The sequence below is a fragment of the Xenopus tropicalis genome, chromosome 6, assembly GCF_000004195.4.
Source record: "Xenopus tropicalis strain Nigerian chromosome 6, UCB_Xtro_10.0, whole genome shotgun sequence".
Lineage (NCBI taxonomy): Eukaryota > Metazoa > Chordata > Amphibia > Anura > Pipidae > Xenopus > Xenopus tropicalis.
Window position 1 is genome coordinate 49,076,457 of NC_030682.2, and position 20,414 is coordinate 49,096,870.

Consider the following 20,414-nt stretch of genomic DNA (forward strand, 5'->3'; position numbering starts at 1 on the left):
TTTTTCGTAATGATCGGTATTTTGCGATTTTTCGGAAAATTGTCGCAACTTTTTCGTAGCCATTCCGAAAGTTGCGCAAAATGTTGCGATTTTTTCGTAGCGTTAAAACTTGCGCGAAAAGTCGCGACTTTTTCGTAGCCATTCCGAAAGTTGCGCAAAATGTTGCGATTTTTTCGTAGCGTTAAAACTTGCACGAAAAGTCGCAACTTTTTTGCAGCTTTAGCGCCGAGTACAAAACATTCGGATTCATTCAAGCTTCAGTATGGTGACTTTTCTTGGGCCAGGTTGGAGCTGCAGGGTGCCATTGAGTCCTATGGGAGGCTTCCAAAATCATACTAAGTCTGAAAGTTTCGCCCGCCGCTTACGAGCGCTCAATATGAAGTCGCGACAAGATACGAGCGAATCGTAATGGCTATGAAAAACTCGCGTTTTTTCACGCAAGTCGTAATGGTTACGAAAAAGTCGCGACAATTTCCGAAAAGTCGTAAAGGCGACGAAAAAATCGCAAAAAATATGAAAAAGTCGCAAAATGTTCGTTTTCCAATCGGAATTTTTCCAATTCGGATTCGAATTTGTGTCTTAGTAAATCAGACCCTATGTGTGACACAGTAAGGAGACTCAATTTGCAAATAAAATAATGATTCTATTTTCATACATGGCCTAATTTTTTGAATATTTGACCTGGGAACTAATTATAAATTTCCATATTGCTTAAAGAGATTCTGTCAGAAATTAAACCTTTTGTTACATCTATCATAACACTGTCTTTTCATGGTATTTATAATTTTGCCATAAAAGTATTTGCCTGATGCTTTCACATTACCTATCTGACCACCTTCCTCTATGAGGGGGCGGCCATATTTGTGCAGCAGTAGGCTGTTAGCATTAGAAGCTATAACTGACAGGTTGAGAAGGGACAGTCAGGTTAGCAAAACAGTCAGGTTTAGTAATAATTATATACAGAAGCAGCCCTATAAGTGAAAAACGATCAACATGACTTATAGGTAACTTTTTATATACATTAATATTTTAAAGAGTAGTTTTTAAGTATCAGTATTATTCTAAGGGGGGGGGCATGTGTAGGGATTGCTAAACTGCTTTAACCAACACCCATGTTTGATCAGAGCAACATGGTGTGGCCTCTGCCATCAAATGTTGGGCATTCTGGTTGCCATTTCATCTCTGGTGTGATTGTACAAAGTACTAAAGCATGATCATTCTTAGCACTTCTGCAACATTCATTGTCCTGTAGTTGTATATTTTAATTTAGTTGCATTAACTGATCTGTGGGTGCTGTGCTTTACTACCGTACTAAATAAAATTATATTAATGATACATTAAAAGCCTGTGTATGGCCCAAGTGGTGCTCACAGTAGTCAGAAAACCTATGGTGAGAGAATTGCAAGCACTGCTTTCTAGTTACCTTTGTTCATTTCATACCTTTGTTCAAGTAATAGGCTTAGCAATTACTATTAATTATATGAGGCAGTTGGTAATACTTGTTTCCTGTGGCTAACCTAATATGAAAAATATTATGTGTGTCATTGCTACAAAGCAGAAGCCAGATACAGCTTGCTGCCCTATGTTTGCAAATCTGTTTTCCCTTTCCTGTCTCTTTGTCACTGTTATACTATAATACCATCCTCCACAGAGTCATTCTGGCACAGCAAAATGGTCAGACCGTGAGAAAGATCACTGAAAGAAAGGGAAGTTTACTGTGGACATTTATAGTTTAGGATATTGCTGATTTCCAGGGAAAAAAAATAATATATATTTACATACACACAATTATAATATATATGCAACAAAATATATATATATAATTTAATTTTTTTCTTATTTAGTTTGAGTGCTGAAACTCAGAATTTGTTTAACTTATATAATGGGAGTGTCAGACTTCCTGAAAATAATGACACTTCTGGTCCCCTCAGCTCTCCATAGTAGGCACCAATCATCTAACACAGTGCTCTCCAACTTCTGTGGTACCAAGGGCCGGAATTTTTCTGGCCTACATAGTGGAGGGTTAATAATGAAATACTGTTTTGACCACTCCCCCTTTGTAAATCTCACCAACGTAAAACCACACCCATCTTATCACAAGAGCTTTTAAAACCATATCCACATTAATGGTGGCAGCACAGCAAAAACCCAAATGGTTGGTTCTCACTGCAGAGATATCACCCTTCATTCATATATGAAAGAAGTTTATTATGTCATATTAGGACACACCCATAAATCCATATGCCTCCCCTTTGGATAGCACAGCAACCCCCAGCACATAATTACACACCTTACGGACCTCAGAACAAAACAAACTCCCAGAACAAACCCATGCCAGGTTCACCTACCACAGGCAGCATAGGGCAGGCAGAGAATGGCACACACAGGCAGCCTAGGGCAGGCAGAGTATGGCACACACAAGCAGCATAGGGCAGGCAGAGTGTGGCACACACAGACAGCATAGGGCAGGCAGTACATACAGTGATACAATGCTGGCAATGTTCCTTCAGTCTGAGATGAACAGGTAAACAATGTGGGTGCTCACAGTCTGAGTTGTGAACAATGCAGGGGGTACAGGGGATTACAGGAATAAACAAACAAATATTGTTTAATGCTTCCACAATGCTCATGTGAAACCAAACAGAGCAGGCGGGATTTATCTCCTGCTTATATGGGGACACTAGCCCTAATGGTAAAGACACACAGAGCTATTAGTAGCAGCTACTTTTTTATGGCTGCTAAACCACAGAAAATACCCTGCCATAGACAATACTGAAAATTGCTTCTGCTAAAAAACACATAGAGACAATTATCAGTAAATGATCAGCATTGTTTATTTTAGTAGCCATGGTAGCTGCTACTAGTAGCCCCATGTGTCTGCATTATATAGGATCTTTTCATGGCGAGTAACCTATGGCAACCAATGAGATGTTTGCTTTTAAACAGATGACCAGTAAATGCCTACTGCTGATTGGCTGCTATTGGTTACTGCACATGGGCAAACTTAGTGTCTTTTATTACATAACCCCACATGTCTTCTGTTGCTGGACTAGAGCTCTAATCGTGCCTTGATAATATGATGGATAATACTGGGAGTAGTCCAGCAGAATTAGGGTGGAGTAACACAGCAATGGAAGCTTTATGTCCCCCTTAAGTACTCAATTTCCACACTGTTATGTAGAGTCACCGTTTGCAGAAATAACAGCGAATTGGGGTAAATGTAACAAAAGTCGTAAGCATAAAAAAACTTTGCATAAATAAGAACAATATTTTGCTTTGCAATATTTATTACAGGTATGGGATCCCTTATCCGGAAACCCATTATCCAGAAAGCTCCAAATTACGGAAAGCCTGTCTCCCTTAGACTCCATATTAATCAAATAATGCAGAATTTTAAAATTGATTTCCTTTTTCTCTGTAGAAATAAACCAGTACCTTGAATTGATCCCTACCAAGATATAAATAATCATTTTTGAATGCAAAACAATCCTATTGGGTTTAATTAATGTTTTATTGATTTTTTAGTAGACTTAAAGGAGAAGGAAAGGCAAAGTCACTTGGGGGTGCCAAAATGTTAGGCACCCCCAAGTGACTTGAATCGCATACCTTTTACCCCGGGCTGGTGCCCCTGTACGGAGAGAACAGCACCAGCCCGGGGTAACTGCAGCGCTTCCTCCTTCCTGTAGCGCTCGCGTGCGCATGCGCAGTAGAGTGAAAAGTCGAACTTTAACAGAGAAGTCAGCTTTTCACTCTACTGCGCATTCGCCTATTGTGTGAGTCTTAGCGAAACGCAGGCGGAAGGAGGAAGCGCATCGCTCCAGGTGCCCTGGGCTGGTGCTGTTTTCTCCAAACAGGGGCACCAGCCCGGGGTACGAGGTAAGCGATTAAAGTCACTTGGGGTGCTTAACATTTTAGCACCCCCAAGTGACTTAGCCTTTCCTTCTCCTTTAAGGTATGGAGTTCCAAATTACAGAAAGACCCCTTATCCGGAATACCCTTGGTCTAAAGCATTCTGGATAATGGGTCCTATACCTGTACTAGTTATTAAATTGTGAATCTTCTCTCACTTAAACATTTTACATTATACACTGCGCACTAGTTCAAACTGTAAAATTCACAACCTTTCTTCCACTGGCAGTTGAGGTCACTAAATACTTTGCAAGTTGGTGGGGAGTTTTCATTTAAAGTATGTCAGGCGTAAGGACAGAGCTGGTCTGTGGTTTCTGACACTGTGGTCTGCTCCTCGTGCTGGGCTTTTTTCTATCTGGTACAAAGTGCAGAGCGCAGTCAGACCAGGGAACAAGTCCTGCCTGAATGAGGAAGGGGCCCATGTGGAAATAAGTCACCCGGAGACAAATCTTCATTGTCGCGGGCGACTAATCTCCCCGCAATGCCTTCCCACCGGCTACAATGTAAATCGCTGGTGGGATGGCATACGCATCGCTGTGTTGTCCCGAAGTCGCCCGAAGTTTCCTCTCAAGACAACTTCGGGCAACTTCGGGATATTGCAGAGACGCGTATGCCATCCAACCGGCGATTTACATTCTAGCCGGTGGGATGGCATTGCGGGGCAACTAATCATCCTGTGTGTCACTGCTGTAAGAGGTGCTCTTGCACTTTTTCCTGTGCAAATGTCTGTATAAATGCCCCCTAATGTTTCCTGTATTTTATCACCTTTGGTGCACATTTCCACACCCTGCTATACAGTAATGTATATGTATATCAGCTGTATTGCACCAAAGCAAACTGGAAAATACACTCTGTTCAGTGAGACCACTATTTCTCTAGAGGCCACAGCTGCAGTGACCTTTGGGAATTTTTCTAACTTCATTCTTTTTGACCATTTTAAAAGAATACATAGATGACTTAGTTTTGGTGTCTGCATAATTTATCGCAAGCAACATAAAAATGAGTCATGTTACAACTTTGTTTATTTATGGCTGTTGTGAGCAATATCTGTTGAGGTTCTCTAATATGAAGAATGCTATAAAAGAATGTCAAACCACATTTAGTATTTAAGACAAGGGTGCCCAGACTTTGTCACCCTGTGATCTACTCTTGCCACCTGGCCTCCATCATGAGATCTGCCTTAATAAAAAATAATGTGTCTAACGTACTGCGCAAGCCGCTAGAAACATTCCTTGTGTTCCATAAGCATGCAATTATGTGGCACACCCTGCATTGTGTGTCTTACATTGTGCGCCTAAGCGCGCATTTAAAGTTTGCGGATCATAGTCTGCCAGAATTTTTAAATTGATTGACTAGTAGACCATGATTAACATCTTCGGTACTACTTATATAAAAGCATATTACATTGCACAAGTAAGGAATGATTATTGTGGAGTGATTTTTTTTAGTGCAAAACCTTTAGTTAAAATCAGCAAATATTTTCTCAAAGCTGAAAATGTGGTACAGGTATTCGGTTATGTTCTGCTTTCAAGTTCCTATTTCGATTTGGTGTCCTTCTTCATGGAATCCCAAATAACTGGGTAAAGGCATACCGTTGGCTACCATTTCTCTACGGGGCGGTAGGAATTAGAAAAATGGAGTAGAGGTCATGAATTATGTCCCTGCCACAGACTAATCCAGTTCGAGATTAGAGAAATCTCTATACAGGTACATACATACATGCAGGTATCGGACCCCTTATCTGGAAACCCATTATCCACAAAGTTCAGAATTACGGAAAGCCCATCTCCCATAGACTCCATTTTAATCAATTACTTCACATTTTTAAAGATGATTTCCTTTTTCTAATAATAAAACAGTACCTTGTACTTGATCCCAACTAAGATATAATTAACCCTTATTGGAGGCAAAGCAATCCTATTGGGTTTGATTACTGCTTAAATAATTATTTTAGTAGACTTAAAGTAGAAGACCTGAATTACGGAAAGACCCCTTATCCGGAAAACCCAGGTCCCGAGCATTCTGTATAACGGGTCCCATACCTGTATCTCTAAATATTATTTTTACATAGAAATCTCTATATCTCTAAATATTATTTTTACATAATGATTTAAGGACTCATATTTATGCAAGCTTTCCTGCATTCCTTATTTCCAGCACACAGTGGGCTCTCATGCTTATCCGTTTAATTGGAGTACCTTGGAAGGATGGGCACACAGCATACTGTGAAGATACCTGTAAGCACCACAAGAGGCAAAAAGGAAAAACTTAGAACCTGTCTAGCAGTTTAATTGTAGTTCTTCCCAAAATAAAGTCAAATAATTTCATAATAATGGTTAAAGTTGGATCAAAGGAAGGTACTATATGTTTTGTCCTTGACAGGTAGATGGTTTGGTTACCTGTATTAACCCTCCCTTGATAGTTTTGCTAGTATTAATCAGGAGGGTTATCTATGTCCTGCTAATCTAGCACAAAGCACAAAACAAGGAGCTTCAGTTTTTCCATTTGTTTATCTCAAGAAATAACAAAAAAACATAGATATTTTAATGATATACACAATAGGCAAAAAGTTCAACACAAGCTGTAAAGCTGGACATACACGCACTGATAATATCGTACGAAACCTCGTTTCGTACGATACTCGGTGTGTGTATGGCAAGTCGGCGAGTCGATCGATATTGCAGGAGGCTGCTGATATCGGTCTACTCGATGATTGGGCAGGTTAAAAGATTTTGATCGGGCGCCATAGAAGGCGCCTGAGCAAAATCTGCCTTCAGGGCTGAAATGGCAGAAGGAGGTCCTTATCTGCCATTTCAGCCCTGAACGCTAGTGGCAGATTGAACGATCTTTCGTGTGACCATCGCACAATCGCAATCGCCATGTGTGTGGCCACCTTAAAACATGAGTATACTCAAGATCACTCTACAGTTCCTTATCCTACTTAAAGGAGAAGGAAAAGCAACTCACTAAGGGTGGCAATATGTTAGGTACCCCCAGTGAATGTAAACACATTTTTTTTCCACCTAGGCTCCTTTAAAGAGATACTGACATGAAAAAAACTGCTTTTCAAAATATTAATGTACATAAAAAAATGGCTGTAATTAACTATTTTTGTACTTTGCACACTCACTGCCTTTCTCTCTCCCAAAATTGTTGCAAGTGTCTGTGCTCTGTTTCAGAGACCTATGGTACCTGCATTTGGTAGCACTGTATTTATGAAGGGTGGGGGAATAGTAAATGTTCCCCTCATGCATGAGCATGGTAAAATCTGAATTTACTCTATTGTGTATGCGGAAGTCTAACTGCTGAGAGATGACTGGGAATGATAAAAAACATGACAGCATGGTGCTGCATTACTTTTTTATCCTAAAAGGAGTACCGGCCCAGGAAAAAAACTTGGCTATTGAATTTACTGGGGGGGGGGCGTATCATATTGGCTTCCTCAGTGAATTCATCTTCCTTTATCCTTTAAAGCACACAGCCTGCAGCCTTTATACAGCCTTTATTATTGTGGATATTTCAACTATCCCACATCATTGGGGTAATAATGATCCAGCCCTGGACTTTTTACAAAGTCAATTCCTCCTCGCTCTAAATAATAGCATGAAGTAAGGCCTCAAAAATGGGCAGAGTAGATCATAATAACACTAAATAATACATGGTTATTTGATATTTTTGTTATTGTTATATGTAGCAGTTAGGGTATGTTATGACTTACAGTGCTTATGACTCTCTGTTGGCTCTCCATCTCTGTCTCACTGCAAATTAGAGACCAAAGCATGTTAGAACTAGAGCTACATATTTGCTGCACATTCATTATGATGTAATCTATTTGTAATGCCGACGGGTGTTTTTTTCCTAAACCTCAACATTTACCAAGTCTTGTTCATGTTCAGTTAATTGCTGTTTATTTACTTATCTTCATGCAATGTTTACATACACTTCATAGAAACAATTTAAAACCACCATCAAGTGATCCTAGTCTGCTTTAATGAGGATGTATGCATCATACATGTCAGCATTTTAAAATATAAACCCAGCCTCAATTGGGCAGCTTGCTCTGTAGAAGTCTGGAAAATTTTGTTGTGCAATGTAACTTTATTAATCTATGTAGTTGTTGAACAACACCTCCCATCATGCGTTAACAGTTAATCTACTGCTACATAGTGGGAGCTGTAGTCCAGCAACATCTAGGAGGTACAACAGTGCAATGAACCACATATACATATATATGCCCTTCTTTGCTAAAGTAGGCACTGTTTTATTTAGGTGCTTGCTGCAAATAACATCCATCTTTATGACCTTCTCTTTTAGGGGAAGATTTATTTACCTAATATTCGCTTCGCATTTGCATTGCAGCTTAAGCGATTAAAGTCACTTGGGGGTGCCTAACATTTTGGCCTTTCCTTGTCCTTTAAATAAATATTTATGAATATTGCAAGATACTTTTTCTTTTAGAAACAAATATTTTTATTGAATGCATTGGGTATAGATCCCCAAGGGAAAAACAGGAATCTCGTAGGAGCAATTAAATGATTAATTTAATGTTACAGCTTGTTTCAGTGAACTGTAAAATTTAGAGTGTTTATGTGGTTTAAAATGCCTCTTTTTATGGTGCTGCACGTTTAAGTGCCATGTAAAATGGCCTTAATGTATCACATAAAGCAGTGATTATTTGTAAGAGAACAGTGTATTTAGGTGCAATTTGGAAGCTCTTTATATCGCAGTTACGGTAAGGCCATTTATACATTTTTGTGAAGCATGCTACTAATAAATGTGTCTTTTGGTTGGTTTGCTGCATAAAATGTAGTTCTCAAGGAAATAACTCATTTTAATGTGTAGTTCAAACGCTGTAATTAGGTCAGATACAATTTGATTTCCCAAAGTTATTGGGAATGTAATAGTTAGTCATTACTTTTTTGTTTGGCTGATGTAATGTTCTAAAAATATATACATTTATTTAATGGATAAGGAATGGATAGTTAACTGACGGGTGCCAATATGTTAGGCACTCCCCAAGAAATTAACATTTTCCCAGGCCAGCTTCTCTGAAAAAAAAATCCATTGTCCCAGGAATCTTTTTATAGCCAAGTGTAGCAACTCTCCTACTGCTAAGGCTGACCATAAAACGACAGATCCACTTGTTTGTCGAGGTCAACCAACAAGCAGATCTTTACCCAATATGCCGACCATGTGACTTTGTGGTTAAGCTCAAATTTCAAATCTCAAAAAAGTTGCATGTTCTCGTAATAGAACTGTGAAGACAGACAACCACAGTGTGTGAGATATTGTGGTAGCTATACTGGAATAAAATAACATTTTCTTTCATTATGCAAATTTTGCTGGAGTTCCCCTTCTAACTAAAAATTGTGCATGCCCTAGTCCTGAGTTGGCTGTGTACTTGCAGTGCTATTTGCCTATAGTACTTACCATGGAAGGAGCTGAATCAGTAGCGTGCAACATACAGTCATGATGGAGAGCCATGGTTGGCTAACTGCCACATACTGGGGAGTTGCTTGTTCTGCAGAAGGTCGCCTGCAATGTGTCAGTCATACAGATGGTATCTATAAGGATAAGTATCTTAAACGAAATCCATAACCCAAATACAGGAATTCTCTATAAACCATTATATTCAAGTACATATTGTACAGCGCTGCGGAATATGTTGGCACTTTATAAATAAATGTTAATGTAATGTAATGTAATATAAAAAAAGAGTATAAAAAAAGATGGCAGATGTACAGTTAATGCTAAGTAGGTGCAAGGTTTTCTGGTTTTCTGGCCCTGTAACATCAATAGATTACTATTAAGGTTTAACATTTATGCATAGAACAAAAATGGGAAACAGAAAGTAAAAAACAGACAGTAGTGCATTTCCCCTATGTGTAATTATATAGCAAAAGGGGTGAAAATGATGACATTTAAGTTCCGCCTTCCACTTAAGGGAATTGCCCAGTTTATGCTTATCATCCAGTATATCATACCTGCCTATTACAGTATCTTGAAATATGCTACTTCTTTCCAGTTTTCTTTTTCATTCCTTTACTTTCGTCTGTTCCAACACTGCATTCTTTCAAGCTAAATATCTTTCTCAACTCATTCTAATTCATGTATAAAACCCCTTGTGCCTCTTTTCTCTGTTTAGTTCATTGCCCTAAACCCACTGTAATATCATGATTTGCAAACCAAATCACATTAACCACCCTCCGTTATCCATTGACTCCATCCTTGCTATCATTAAGTTGAAATGCTAAAGCTGCTTTCTTCCCCAGCACCTCTCTTGCCCCCATCCCATTGCACTTCCTCATATTTCCCTCTACCTTCAAGCTTGCCGTAGTTACCCCATACTTAAGAAGCCACCCCTGATAACTACAGGACATTTAAACTCTTTTCCTTACCGAAAAACATATTTGACAATATGTTACCAACAGTTTGCAGATGATTCGAAAAGCAAATTATTTTCTTAGTGTTTCAGTCAGGTTTCTGAACAGGTCACTCCACTGAAACAGCTTTAACCAAGATTATTAATTACATCCATGCTGCAAGTGTCCAGGGACAATTTATTATTCTCCTATTCCTTCATCTTTCTGCAGCATTTGATATGGCTCACTCTCCTCTTTTAGATAAGTTTGTTGTTAGCGTCTGTACTTTATCGTGGTTTTCTTCCTATCTCTCCAAGCTTATCTTCAGTGTAACTCTTTCCAACAGATCCACTTCACTTTCTATGTTTTACATGTTTGTTTTATGTCAGGAACTCTTCTTTTGTCTCTTTACAGCCCTTCTGGTTACCTCATTACTTCCTTTGTTTTCTCCTATCAGTTTTATACTCACAATAGACAGATCCTTTCCCCCAGTGACCAAACTCCATAGATGTCTAATAGTATTTTGTTTTCACTTTGTTTGCATAATTTGTCTTGGTCTGTGTAGTGTATTAATTATTTACAGTATCACGAAAACTCAGCAGGGTGACTGGCATGCCAATTACTATGTTTATTACAAAACAGTAAACTGTGCCCAGGTATTGTACTGTGTGTAGTATTGGAACTATCATCTGGAAACATACCCAGAAAGCTTCAAAATATTGCAATACCATTCCCCCCTCAGTGTATCATTTAAACTTAAAATGTGTTCATTTTGGACTGACTGGGCCTCATTCACAAATCCCGTGGGCACAAGTGTCGCCATAGGAATGTTTCTGTAATTTGGATCTCAATACTTTAAGTCTACTAAAATATCTATAAAAAAACATTAAAGGGGTTGTTCACCTTTGAGTTAACTTTTAGTATGATGTAGAGAGTAATATTATGAGACAATAATTTGTTCAGCAAATCTCCAGGTAAATTTCAGCAGTTATCTGGTTGCTAGGGTTTAAATTACCTTAGCGACCAGTGAGTGGTTTGAATGATAGACTGATACATTTATAGGAGAGAACCTAAAGAGAAAGAAAAGTAATGAAAAGTAACACTAACAATAAAATTGTAGCCTCAAAGAGCAATAGTTTTTTGGCTGCTGAGGTCAGTGACCCCCATTTGAAAGTTGGAAAGAATCAAAAGAAGAAAGCAAATAATTTAAAAATGATAAAAAAAAATGAAAAATGAAAACCAATTGAAAAGATGTGTAGAATAGGCCATACTATGTTATGATACTACTAAAGTTTTTTTTAGTAAACGTAAGGTATGGAGATCCAAGTTACAAAAAGACCCCTTATCCAGAATACCCTAGGTCCTGAGCATTCTGTATAATGGGTCCTAAAACTGTACCTGACTCAGTACATTGACCTGTATATTTTTATTCATTTATTTATTTAACTTTAATTTCACTTTGTGATATTACAGACCTAATAAAACAGCTTAAATAAGAGTTCTAATCGGATGGGAATGGAATGGCACGTGTTGTTTTTCCAAATACATAGACAGTGAGTGCATTTCTGTAACCTAATAGAGCAAAGGATACAGGCACCTGCCTCTGCCTTTAGGCACCAATAAAAGGCAATGTACAAAGGCACTTATATATTAACATGCTGCCAAGAGAATACCCAATGGAATACAAATAAGATCATGTTGCTCTAAGATCTCACCTTGGGATAAATCGGTTTGCTTTCAAACTCACTATGTTTTGGTCCATCACACCTATTGTCTTTACTCTTTAAGTGCCAGCAGAATTTTGCTTTTCAGTGCATGAAATGCCAGACCTTTTTTGAACATTTTGGGCTCTCTCACTTGAGGGGCATTTCCTGAGGGGATTTTAGTTTACCTAGGAAATCTATACATGATTTTTTTTTTTTTAGGAGAACCTGAGTTTTCTAAATCTGCTGGAGTTTAGTGTATTTTTACTTTTCTAAATACCAAAATGATACAGGGATTTATACCAGAAAAATATTTTATTTTATGGGCAAAAATTCAACTGATTTGGGAATCCTTGTGTCTCTCAAACATGCCAATACCTGATATGTATACTCTTATGGAGATTTCTCACTTCCATAAATCAAAAACTCCCAGCAGTAAATTATCTAATTTTCAAAGCATTACAGCAGAATACGGCAAACTTTAGATTCCAAAGCTGAAAATCCTGGAACATTAGGTTTATCCCAGGATACCATATATTTTTGAAAAGCCAAGGGTCCACTAAACATAGTACAGGTATCGGACCCCTTATCCGGAAACCCGTTATCCAGAAAGCTCCGAATTACAGAATGCCCGTCTCCCATAGACTCCATTTTAATCAAATAATTCAGAATTTTAAAACTGATTTCCTTTTTCTATGTAGAAATTAAACAGAACCTTGTATTTGATCCCAACTAAGATATAATTAATCCTTATTGGATGCAAAACAATCCTATTGGGTTTAATTAATGTTTTATTGATTTTTTAGTAGACTTAAGTTATTGAGATCCAAATTACGGAAAGACCCCTTATCCGGAATACCCTTGGTCCCGAGCATTCTGGATAATGGGTCCTATACCTGTAATACCAGCACTAGAGTCATAGAGGTATGTCCCTGCTTACCTTCTACCTAGTATATCAATGCAGTACATATAAAGGCTCCCAGGCTATTGCCTCTCTATATGCCAGATTCTAACAGTCATTGTCATGCAACTATTTTACTTAGCAAGAAAAGCCACCCGTAATTTCCAACTTATTTAAATCTAGCCTGCATTCCTGCAGGGGTTACCGATTTTGCTAAGAGGTTGTGTACATTTTCAGACAGATGTCTGTTCTTGATATCAACAACTCATGTATCGACAATTGTAAGTGATGCCGGTGTGGCATTACAAAGCCAAAAAGCTTTGTATCAAACTGTTCAGTGGACATTTGGCTTGCCCCATTTTGAATTCACCCAAATGTGTATATGGGTTTAAGGGTTCAATGTATTTTTTGGTGTTTTTACCTGACAAAAAATGCACTAAATTGAATTTTTTAGCAGCAGGGCAATTTGTATGCACTAACTTTTTTGGAGTCATTTTGGAGTCTCTAAATTCCAGATACTTTGGTGATCCTATGCACATGAAAAGCACAATGGGCATCAAACTGACACACCAGTCACCATTACATATGTGTAACTGTCAGGTTTAGTGCCTAACAGCTATGTATGTATGTATGTATGTATATAAAAGCTTGCAATGTCATGTAGAAGTCAACAGAGCTGTCCTAGTTAGACATGTTACTATTTAGTCAGTTTTTTGAGTTTTAAATTTTTTTTTTAAACTTTGAGAAAATGACTAAAAATCATTTCAAGTTATTTATTATTTTCTGATTTTATTCCATCAGTTTTTAATTCCAATTTTTTAATAATTAATGTATAATTCAAATTTTTTTAAAATTCAAGTTAATCAAAGTAGGAAAAAAAATACTAAAAGTGCACAAATAATCATTTTGATAAATATGCCTCCCAAGTAAGTTTAGATGAATTAATTTTCATTTAAATCTTTGTTAAGGCATTTACGTTCACAGTCCTGCATTACCATGTCTTTTGTCTGTGGTGCAATTGGTGTATTGGGATCCACTATCTGGAAACCCGTTATCCAGAAAGCTCTGAATTACAGGAAGGCCGTCTCCCATAGACTCCATTATAAGCAAATAATTGCAATTTTTTAAAATGTTTTTTTTTTTCAGTAATAATAACACAGTACAGGTATGCGATCCCTTATCTGGAAACCCGTTATCCAGAAAGCTCTGAATTACAGGAAGGCCGTCTCCCATAGACTCCATTATAAGCAAATAATTGCAATTTTTTAAAATGGTTTTTTTTTTCAGTAATAATAACAGAGTACAGGTATGCGATCCCTTATCTAAAAACCCGTTATCTAGAAAGCTCCATACTTAAGGTATGGAGATCCAAATTACTCAAATATACTTTTTCTGGAAAACCCCAGGTCTTGAGCATTCTGGATAACAGATCCCCTACCTGTACTTTGTATTTGATCCTAACTAAAATATAATTAATCCTTATTGGAGGCAAATCTATCCTATTAGGTTTATTTAACGTTTAACTGATTTTCTTTTTTGTAGACTTAAGGTAAGGAGATCCAAATTACGGAAAGATCCCTTATCCATAAAGCCCCAGGTCCCAAGCATTCTGGATACCTGTATTACAATGCATGCGTGAAATATTTGTGAATGGGCCTATAAACTTGAACATTTGCTTAACTGTAGGACCATGAAGACAGTTATTCTTGTGTATTAACAATCCGCCTCTGTAGTCAAAATGCTAGATGGATCTGTTTGTGCCAGAAAATGAGTACTTCTCTCAGTGTGTAGGCGAGTTTCAACACCTTGGAAAGATTCCTTGGAATGTATTGGACCAAGCCCTAAAACACTTTAATTCAACAGTATTTCATTCATTGGGCTGACATACAGAGCTGCTCGGCCCAGTGCACCATGGGCTGTACAAAGGGTACCTTATGTTTCAGGCGGAAACAGTTTGTGCTTCCCTATGACAGAGTGCAGATAGACTAAATATAATATATTTACTGTCCCACTCTCTTCTGTTAATTTTTTATTTCCACCGTATGCCATTTGATGGAAAAAAAACAACTTTTTAGGTGTTGTAGCAATTTCCAAGGCATGCCTCAGTTCTGGGTAGTTCTTCTCCATTGCCCAGTAGTTAAAAGGTAACACAACTGGCATTACATTACAAGTAAAACTGCTGATTTATCAAAATGTAAGATTAGAGCTCACCACAGTAAAAAAAAATCACCCACTTTCTATTAATTCCTATGGGACTTTTTAGAAGTGTATTTATTAGTGGGTGAAAGTTAGAGTCCACTATTTGATAAATACAAATCAAAAAATCCCATAGGAAATTATAAAAAGTGGGTGAATTTTATTGTGGTGACCTTTAATCTGACATTTTGATAAATCTGCCCTTTAATCTGTTTACTGACAATATATATTTTCTCAGCATTCATCATTGGTACTGACCCAGGATAACCAGTCTAATTTCTGTAAATCCAATTCATGGGAAACATCATGATGCATTCTTTTTAAGTTTAAAGGGGAATAAAACCAACATTACATCTTAGCTAATGGAAGAAAATGTATTTCTTGGCAACTTTCCAGTGTGGTTTAATTAAACATTTTTTTCAATGTTTAAAAGTTACATGTAAATGCAATTGCATTGAAAGCAGTACTTTTCTGTCCGTTTATGCACTTCTAACTATAGTAGCAACATTCAGCTCTCCTCAACCAGAAATCCTTTTCCCACAATGCCTGCATGCGTCTTTACATGCCAGTAAATGAAATGACTTCTACTACATTGTTCCAATAGTTAGAACCACCATTTACAAATTACTTTGAAATCATTGAAAATTTCGAATAATAAATTATATGATAATTAACTGGTTAAAAAAAACATTTTTAGATTTACAAGCTTAAATAGGTTCTGTATTTATTTATTTTTTGTTTCAGCTTCAAATTGCATGCAAATCATGATACAATCAGTATGCAGAAACATACATATATGTATAATGTATAATGCCCCAAAGGGTCTGGGATCCTTGTTTGCATCACTGTCACCTTGTTGGATTTCTGTTCATGTAAATCATTTTATAGAAGTACAACTAATTTAAAGTGTCCAGTACAGTTTAGTAGTGTCTATATGGGATTTTATTAGCTACATTGAGTATTCAGAGTGTTAAAAACCACGTGTATTGTTTTTCTGTTTGTAATTCTTTTTGGTTGCCTCCCACATTAGGAACAATTTGAGTCATAGCAGCACAGACACATACAGTATAAATATGTGTGTGAGAAGTATAGCTATTTCCATAGCTGCAGTGTTGTGTTTGAAAGGAGTAGAACATTTAGCAGAACAATTTCAGGAGAATGTGTAAGATATCTGTTATACAGCCCCACTCCACTATTATCCAAAAAAATAATTATATGTGGCTCTGTAGTACAAAAATGTGACGGTGTAGGCAGCCCAGTCAACCACTGCAGGCATCAATTGTGTAGGTAGGTTATGATACCCAACATTCAGCACACATTGCTAAAACTCAAAATGAATGCTTAAAATCTCTCTTTCTTTTCATGTACAGCAAGATCAAAGCAAAACACTTTCTTCTCTCGATTCACACTCTTTTGGGGAAATTCACAAACCATGGGTTGTGATTATTCAGCATGTTAAAATGCCATTATTTGTATTCCGTTTGAGACTGAATTCAGGTAGTTTTAAAAGCACAAATCTAACAGGTTCTAATGTGCTCATTCAGCAAACATAAGTGCAGCCTAAGAAGCCAGACAATTATTTAGTGATTACTAACAAAAAGGTAGAGAAGAACTTCAGCAATTCTCTGTTTATGGAAGGTTGTGCCTTGTTTATAAGTATGATTTCATTTGTCTTTATTTTTCTAAAATGTTATTTAATATGTATCGGCATGGGTTATTCCCATGGAGCTCAGCTTAGTTTGGTTATTTTTTGCCCTGCAATAAAATCCACTGTATTGATATTATAGTACATGTATGGGAATTTTTATCCAGAATGCTCAGCACCTGAGGTTTTTCAGATAAGGAATCTTTCCATAATTTGGATCACAATACTAAAAGGGCTCCATTTACTAACGCTCAGATTTTTTTCTCCCCTCTTTTTTTTAGTCAGGAAAAAAAAAGTTGTGACTTTTTTCGAGATTAACTGTGCAACAAAACGGCAAATAATCTAAATCCGACAATCCTCTAGCTAAAACTTGCTGAGATCATGTAGATGTCAATAGCAGATTTCCCTTCCCTACCCTGGAGGATCTGGTGGTTTTGGATTTTTGACGCTGTTTTTTTTTTTGTGTGACAATTCAAAAAAGTAGAGATTTCAGTGCGACAAGTTAAACGATTCGGAGTTTCGCAACTTTTCTGCAAATTTTTCCCACGCAGTACAAGATATTTTTTTGCGATTTATTCGTAGTTTAAAAAAATAAAAGTGAGAAAACTGAAATCTGCCCCCATGAGAGAGATGACCTTCCCATAATCTGGAGCTTTCTGGATAACCAGTCCCATACCTGCACCACATGTACCAGGATATTAGTGACATAGGTTCTATGTATATATATATATATATATATATATATATATATATATATATATATATATATATATATATATATATATATATATATATATATATATATATATATATATATAAGCAGGAACGAATGTCAGCACTCTTAGGATTTTCACAAATGGTCAAAAAGTCATAAAGTAATTGCAAGCGGTGAGATTTTATTACCAACGTTTCAGTCCTCACTTGGGACTTTCAAGTCCCAAGTGAGGACTGAAACGTTGGTAATAAAATCTCACCGCTTGCAATTACTTTATGACTTTTTGACCATTTGTGAAAATCCTAAGAGTTCTGACATTCGTTCCTGCTTGTACATTTTTGGCTCTAGCACCAAGGTTTTGATTATTGTATGGTGTGCTTCCCACTTTGGACTTTATATATATATATATATACTGTATATACAGGTATGGGACCTGTTATCCAGAATGCTCGGGACTTGGGGTTTTCTGGATAAGGGATTTTTCCATAATTTGGATCTCCATGCCTTAAGTCTGCCATAAATCATTTAACTATTGAAAAAACTGAATAGGGTTGGTTTGCTTCCAATAAGGATTAATTACATCTTAGTTTGGATTAAGACCAAGGTTCTGTTTTATTATTACAGAGCAAAAGGAAATCATTTTCAAAAATTAGAATTATTTGCTTATAATGGAGTCTATGGGAGAAAGCCTTTCCATAATTTGGAACTTTCTAGATAATGGGTTTCCCATACCTGTACATACATACAAATACAAATATTTATTTTTTAATAAAGCTATACCTTTAAATAAAGGGTTTTAAAAGTTTGAACTTCTTTAACCGAATCCCAAAATGGTGAATTTATTGTGTCCCTTATCTTTAGATAGAAGACGTAGTTGGGATGTTCTAATTAATAATGCCGTTCCGCAGTGATGACACCCAAACAAATGATTTTCTTTTTTATTTACAGGTGTGGGTCTTTTATGCAAGTTCTGTGACGAGATGCCAACAAACTGCAATGGCAGAGATTCCTGTATTAGCGACTGCAGTATAACTACCATTTGTGAAAATCCAGAAGATATTTGTGTAGCTATATGGTAATAACACAGAAATAGTAAAATATACACCTATTACACTCAGAGACAGATTGTCACCTACAGTTAAACAATTATATAAGAAATAATGTACATCTTATTGTGAAACATATTACAGGTATAGGACCCGTTATCCAGAATGCTCGGGACCAAGGGTGTTCCGGATAAGGGGTCTTTCCGTAATTTTGAACTCCATACCTTAAAGCTGGCCATACACGAGCAGATCCGCTCGCTTGGCGATGTCGCCAAGCGAGCGGATCTTCCCCCGATATCCCCACCTACGGGTGGGCGATATCGGGGACCATTTAGTAAAAAAAATAATAATCCGATCGTTTGGCCCTGGGGCCAGACGATCGGATTATGTGGGCGGCAATGGGGCAGTCGGATCGGGGACCGCATCAACGAGCCGATGCGGTCCCCGATCCGACCAGATTTTCTAACCTGGCCGATCGAGATCTGGCCAATTTCAGGCCAGATATCGGTCGGCCAGGCCGATCTGCTCTCCCCATACACGGGCCGATTAGCTGCCGAATCGGTCCAAGGGACCGATATCGGCAGCTATAGTCGGCCCGTGTATGGCCACCTTTAGTCTGCTAAAAAATCAATAAAACATTAATTAACCCCAATAGGATTGTTTTGCATCCAATAAGGATTATTTATACTTAGTTGGGATCAATTACAAGGTACTGTTTTATTACTACAGAGAAAAAGGAAATCAGTTTTAAAATTCTGACTTATTTGATTAAAATGGAGTCTATGGGAGACGGGCTTTCCGTAATTTGGAGCTTTCTGGATAACGGGTTTCCGGATAAGGGGTCCGATACCTGTATAAGGATATTAGTAGACATCAGGGAATAATTTATTCTACAGTAGTAACACATAGCAATCAGTAGTAAATTATGACTGGTGAGCTATAGCAAGCGTGATGAATGCAAAAATAGGATAGGTTGCTATGGGATTGCTACTCTGGGGTTCGACGTTTTGGACCATTCTCATCATTTCATTTTTATATTCATTATCCTTATACATCACATATATATTACATATGTTTTGCAACGATTATACATCATTCAGATTAGTCCCTGCCCCAGTAGAACTTACAATCCTTTAGGTCTCACATACACACATCTGTCTGCACCTTTTTTCTGAATATGTGGTGAGCGGGCAGTGATGCCACATACGGTAGGAGAGTAGTAGGGAAGGTCAGGGGAGTGTCTGGGATCTGTAGGTGGTGGGAGCAGGAACTGAGGCCCTAAAAGCTGGTTTGGTTAGCAAAGCATTTCTGTAAGGGGAGGGATGCACAAGCAATTACAAATCTTTAGCCAAGTATGTTGTCTGTAAATTTGTAATACCGGCCCCTAGCTAGTGATTTTATTAGGAGTCAGGCCGGCAGAAGCTGGAATATTAGAAGGAAACACGCATAAGCATGGTGAAAACATACTGGGCAAATTAGAAAACAAATTAGCTCCTGGGCAATAATGCAGGGCAACCAATCAGATGTTTGCTTTCAATGTTTTACCTGCAGCTGGCTTAAAAATGCTAATCACTGATTGGTTACTTCCCAGGAGCAAATTTATCCAGTGTTCATAAATGAGCCATGTACTGTATAAACGTCTTTCAGACAGAGGCCTGGCAAGCACAGGAGATGAACTTAGGTTCCCAGCGCTGAAAGGCAGCAGTGCTAAACACTGTCATTTGGGTATTTAGGCTCCTTTACATTTCTTTTGGATTAAACTAAACTGCTTAGTGTTTCCTGTCATTTCATCAGATATTATAACCCAATTACATTATTTCAAGATAGGCACTTCATGAAAGCAATTTTTGTTAGATTAAGTTAACTAAACTTTTTAGTATGTTATAAAGTGGCCAATTCTAAGCAAATTTTCATTTGGTCTTCATTGTTTATTTTGT

The 20,414-nt window shown here is 37.5% G+C and overlaps 1 protein-coding gene across 1 annotated transcript in view; it reads left to right on the forward strand.

The window, feature by feature from the left end:
* Positions 1 to 20,414, forward strand: part of tgfbr2 (transforming growth factor beta receptor II) — a 54,379-nt gene that overhangs the window by 14,370 nt on the left and 19,595 nt on the right. The window contains exon 2 of the mRNA XM_031903718.1: positions 18,380 to 18,506. Within this exon, the coding sequence (XP_031759578.1) occupies positions 18,380 to 18,506 (127 nt within the window). The remainder of the gene's footprint in view (positions 1 to 18,379; positions 18,507 to 20,414) is intronic.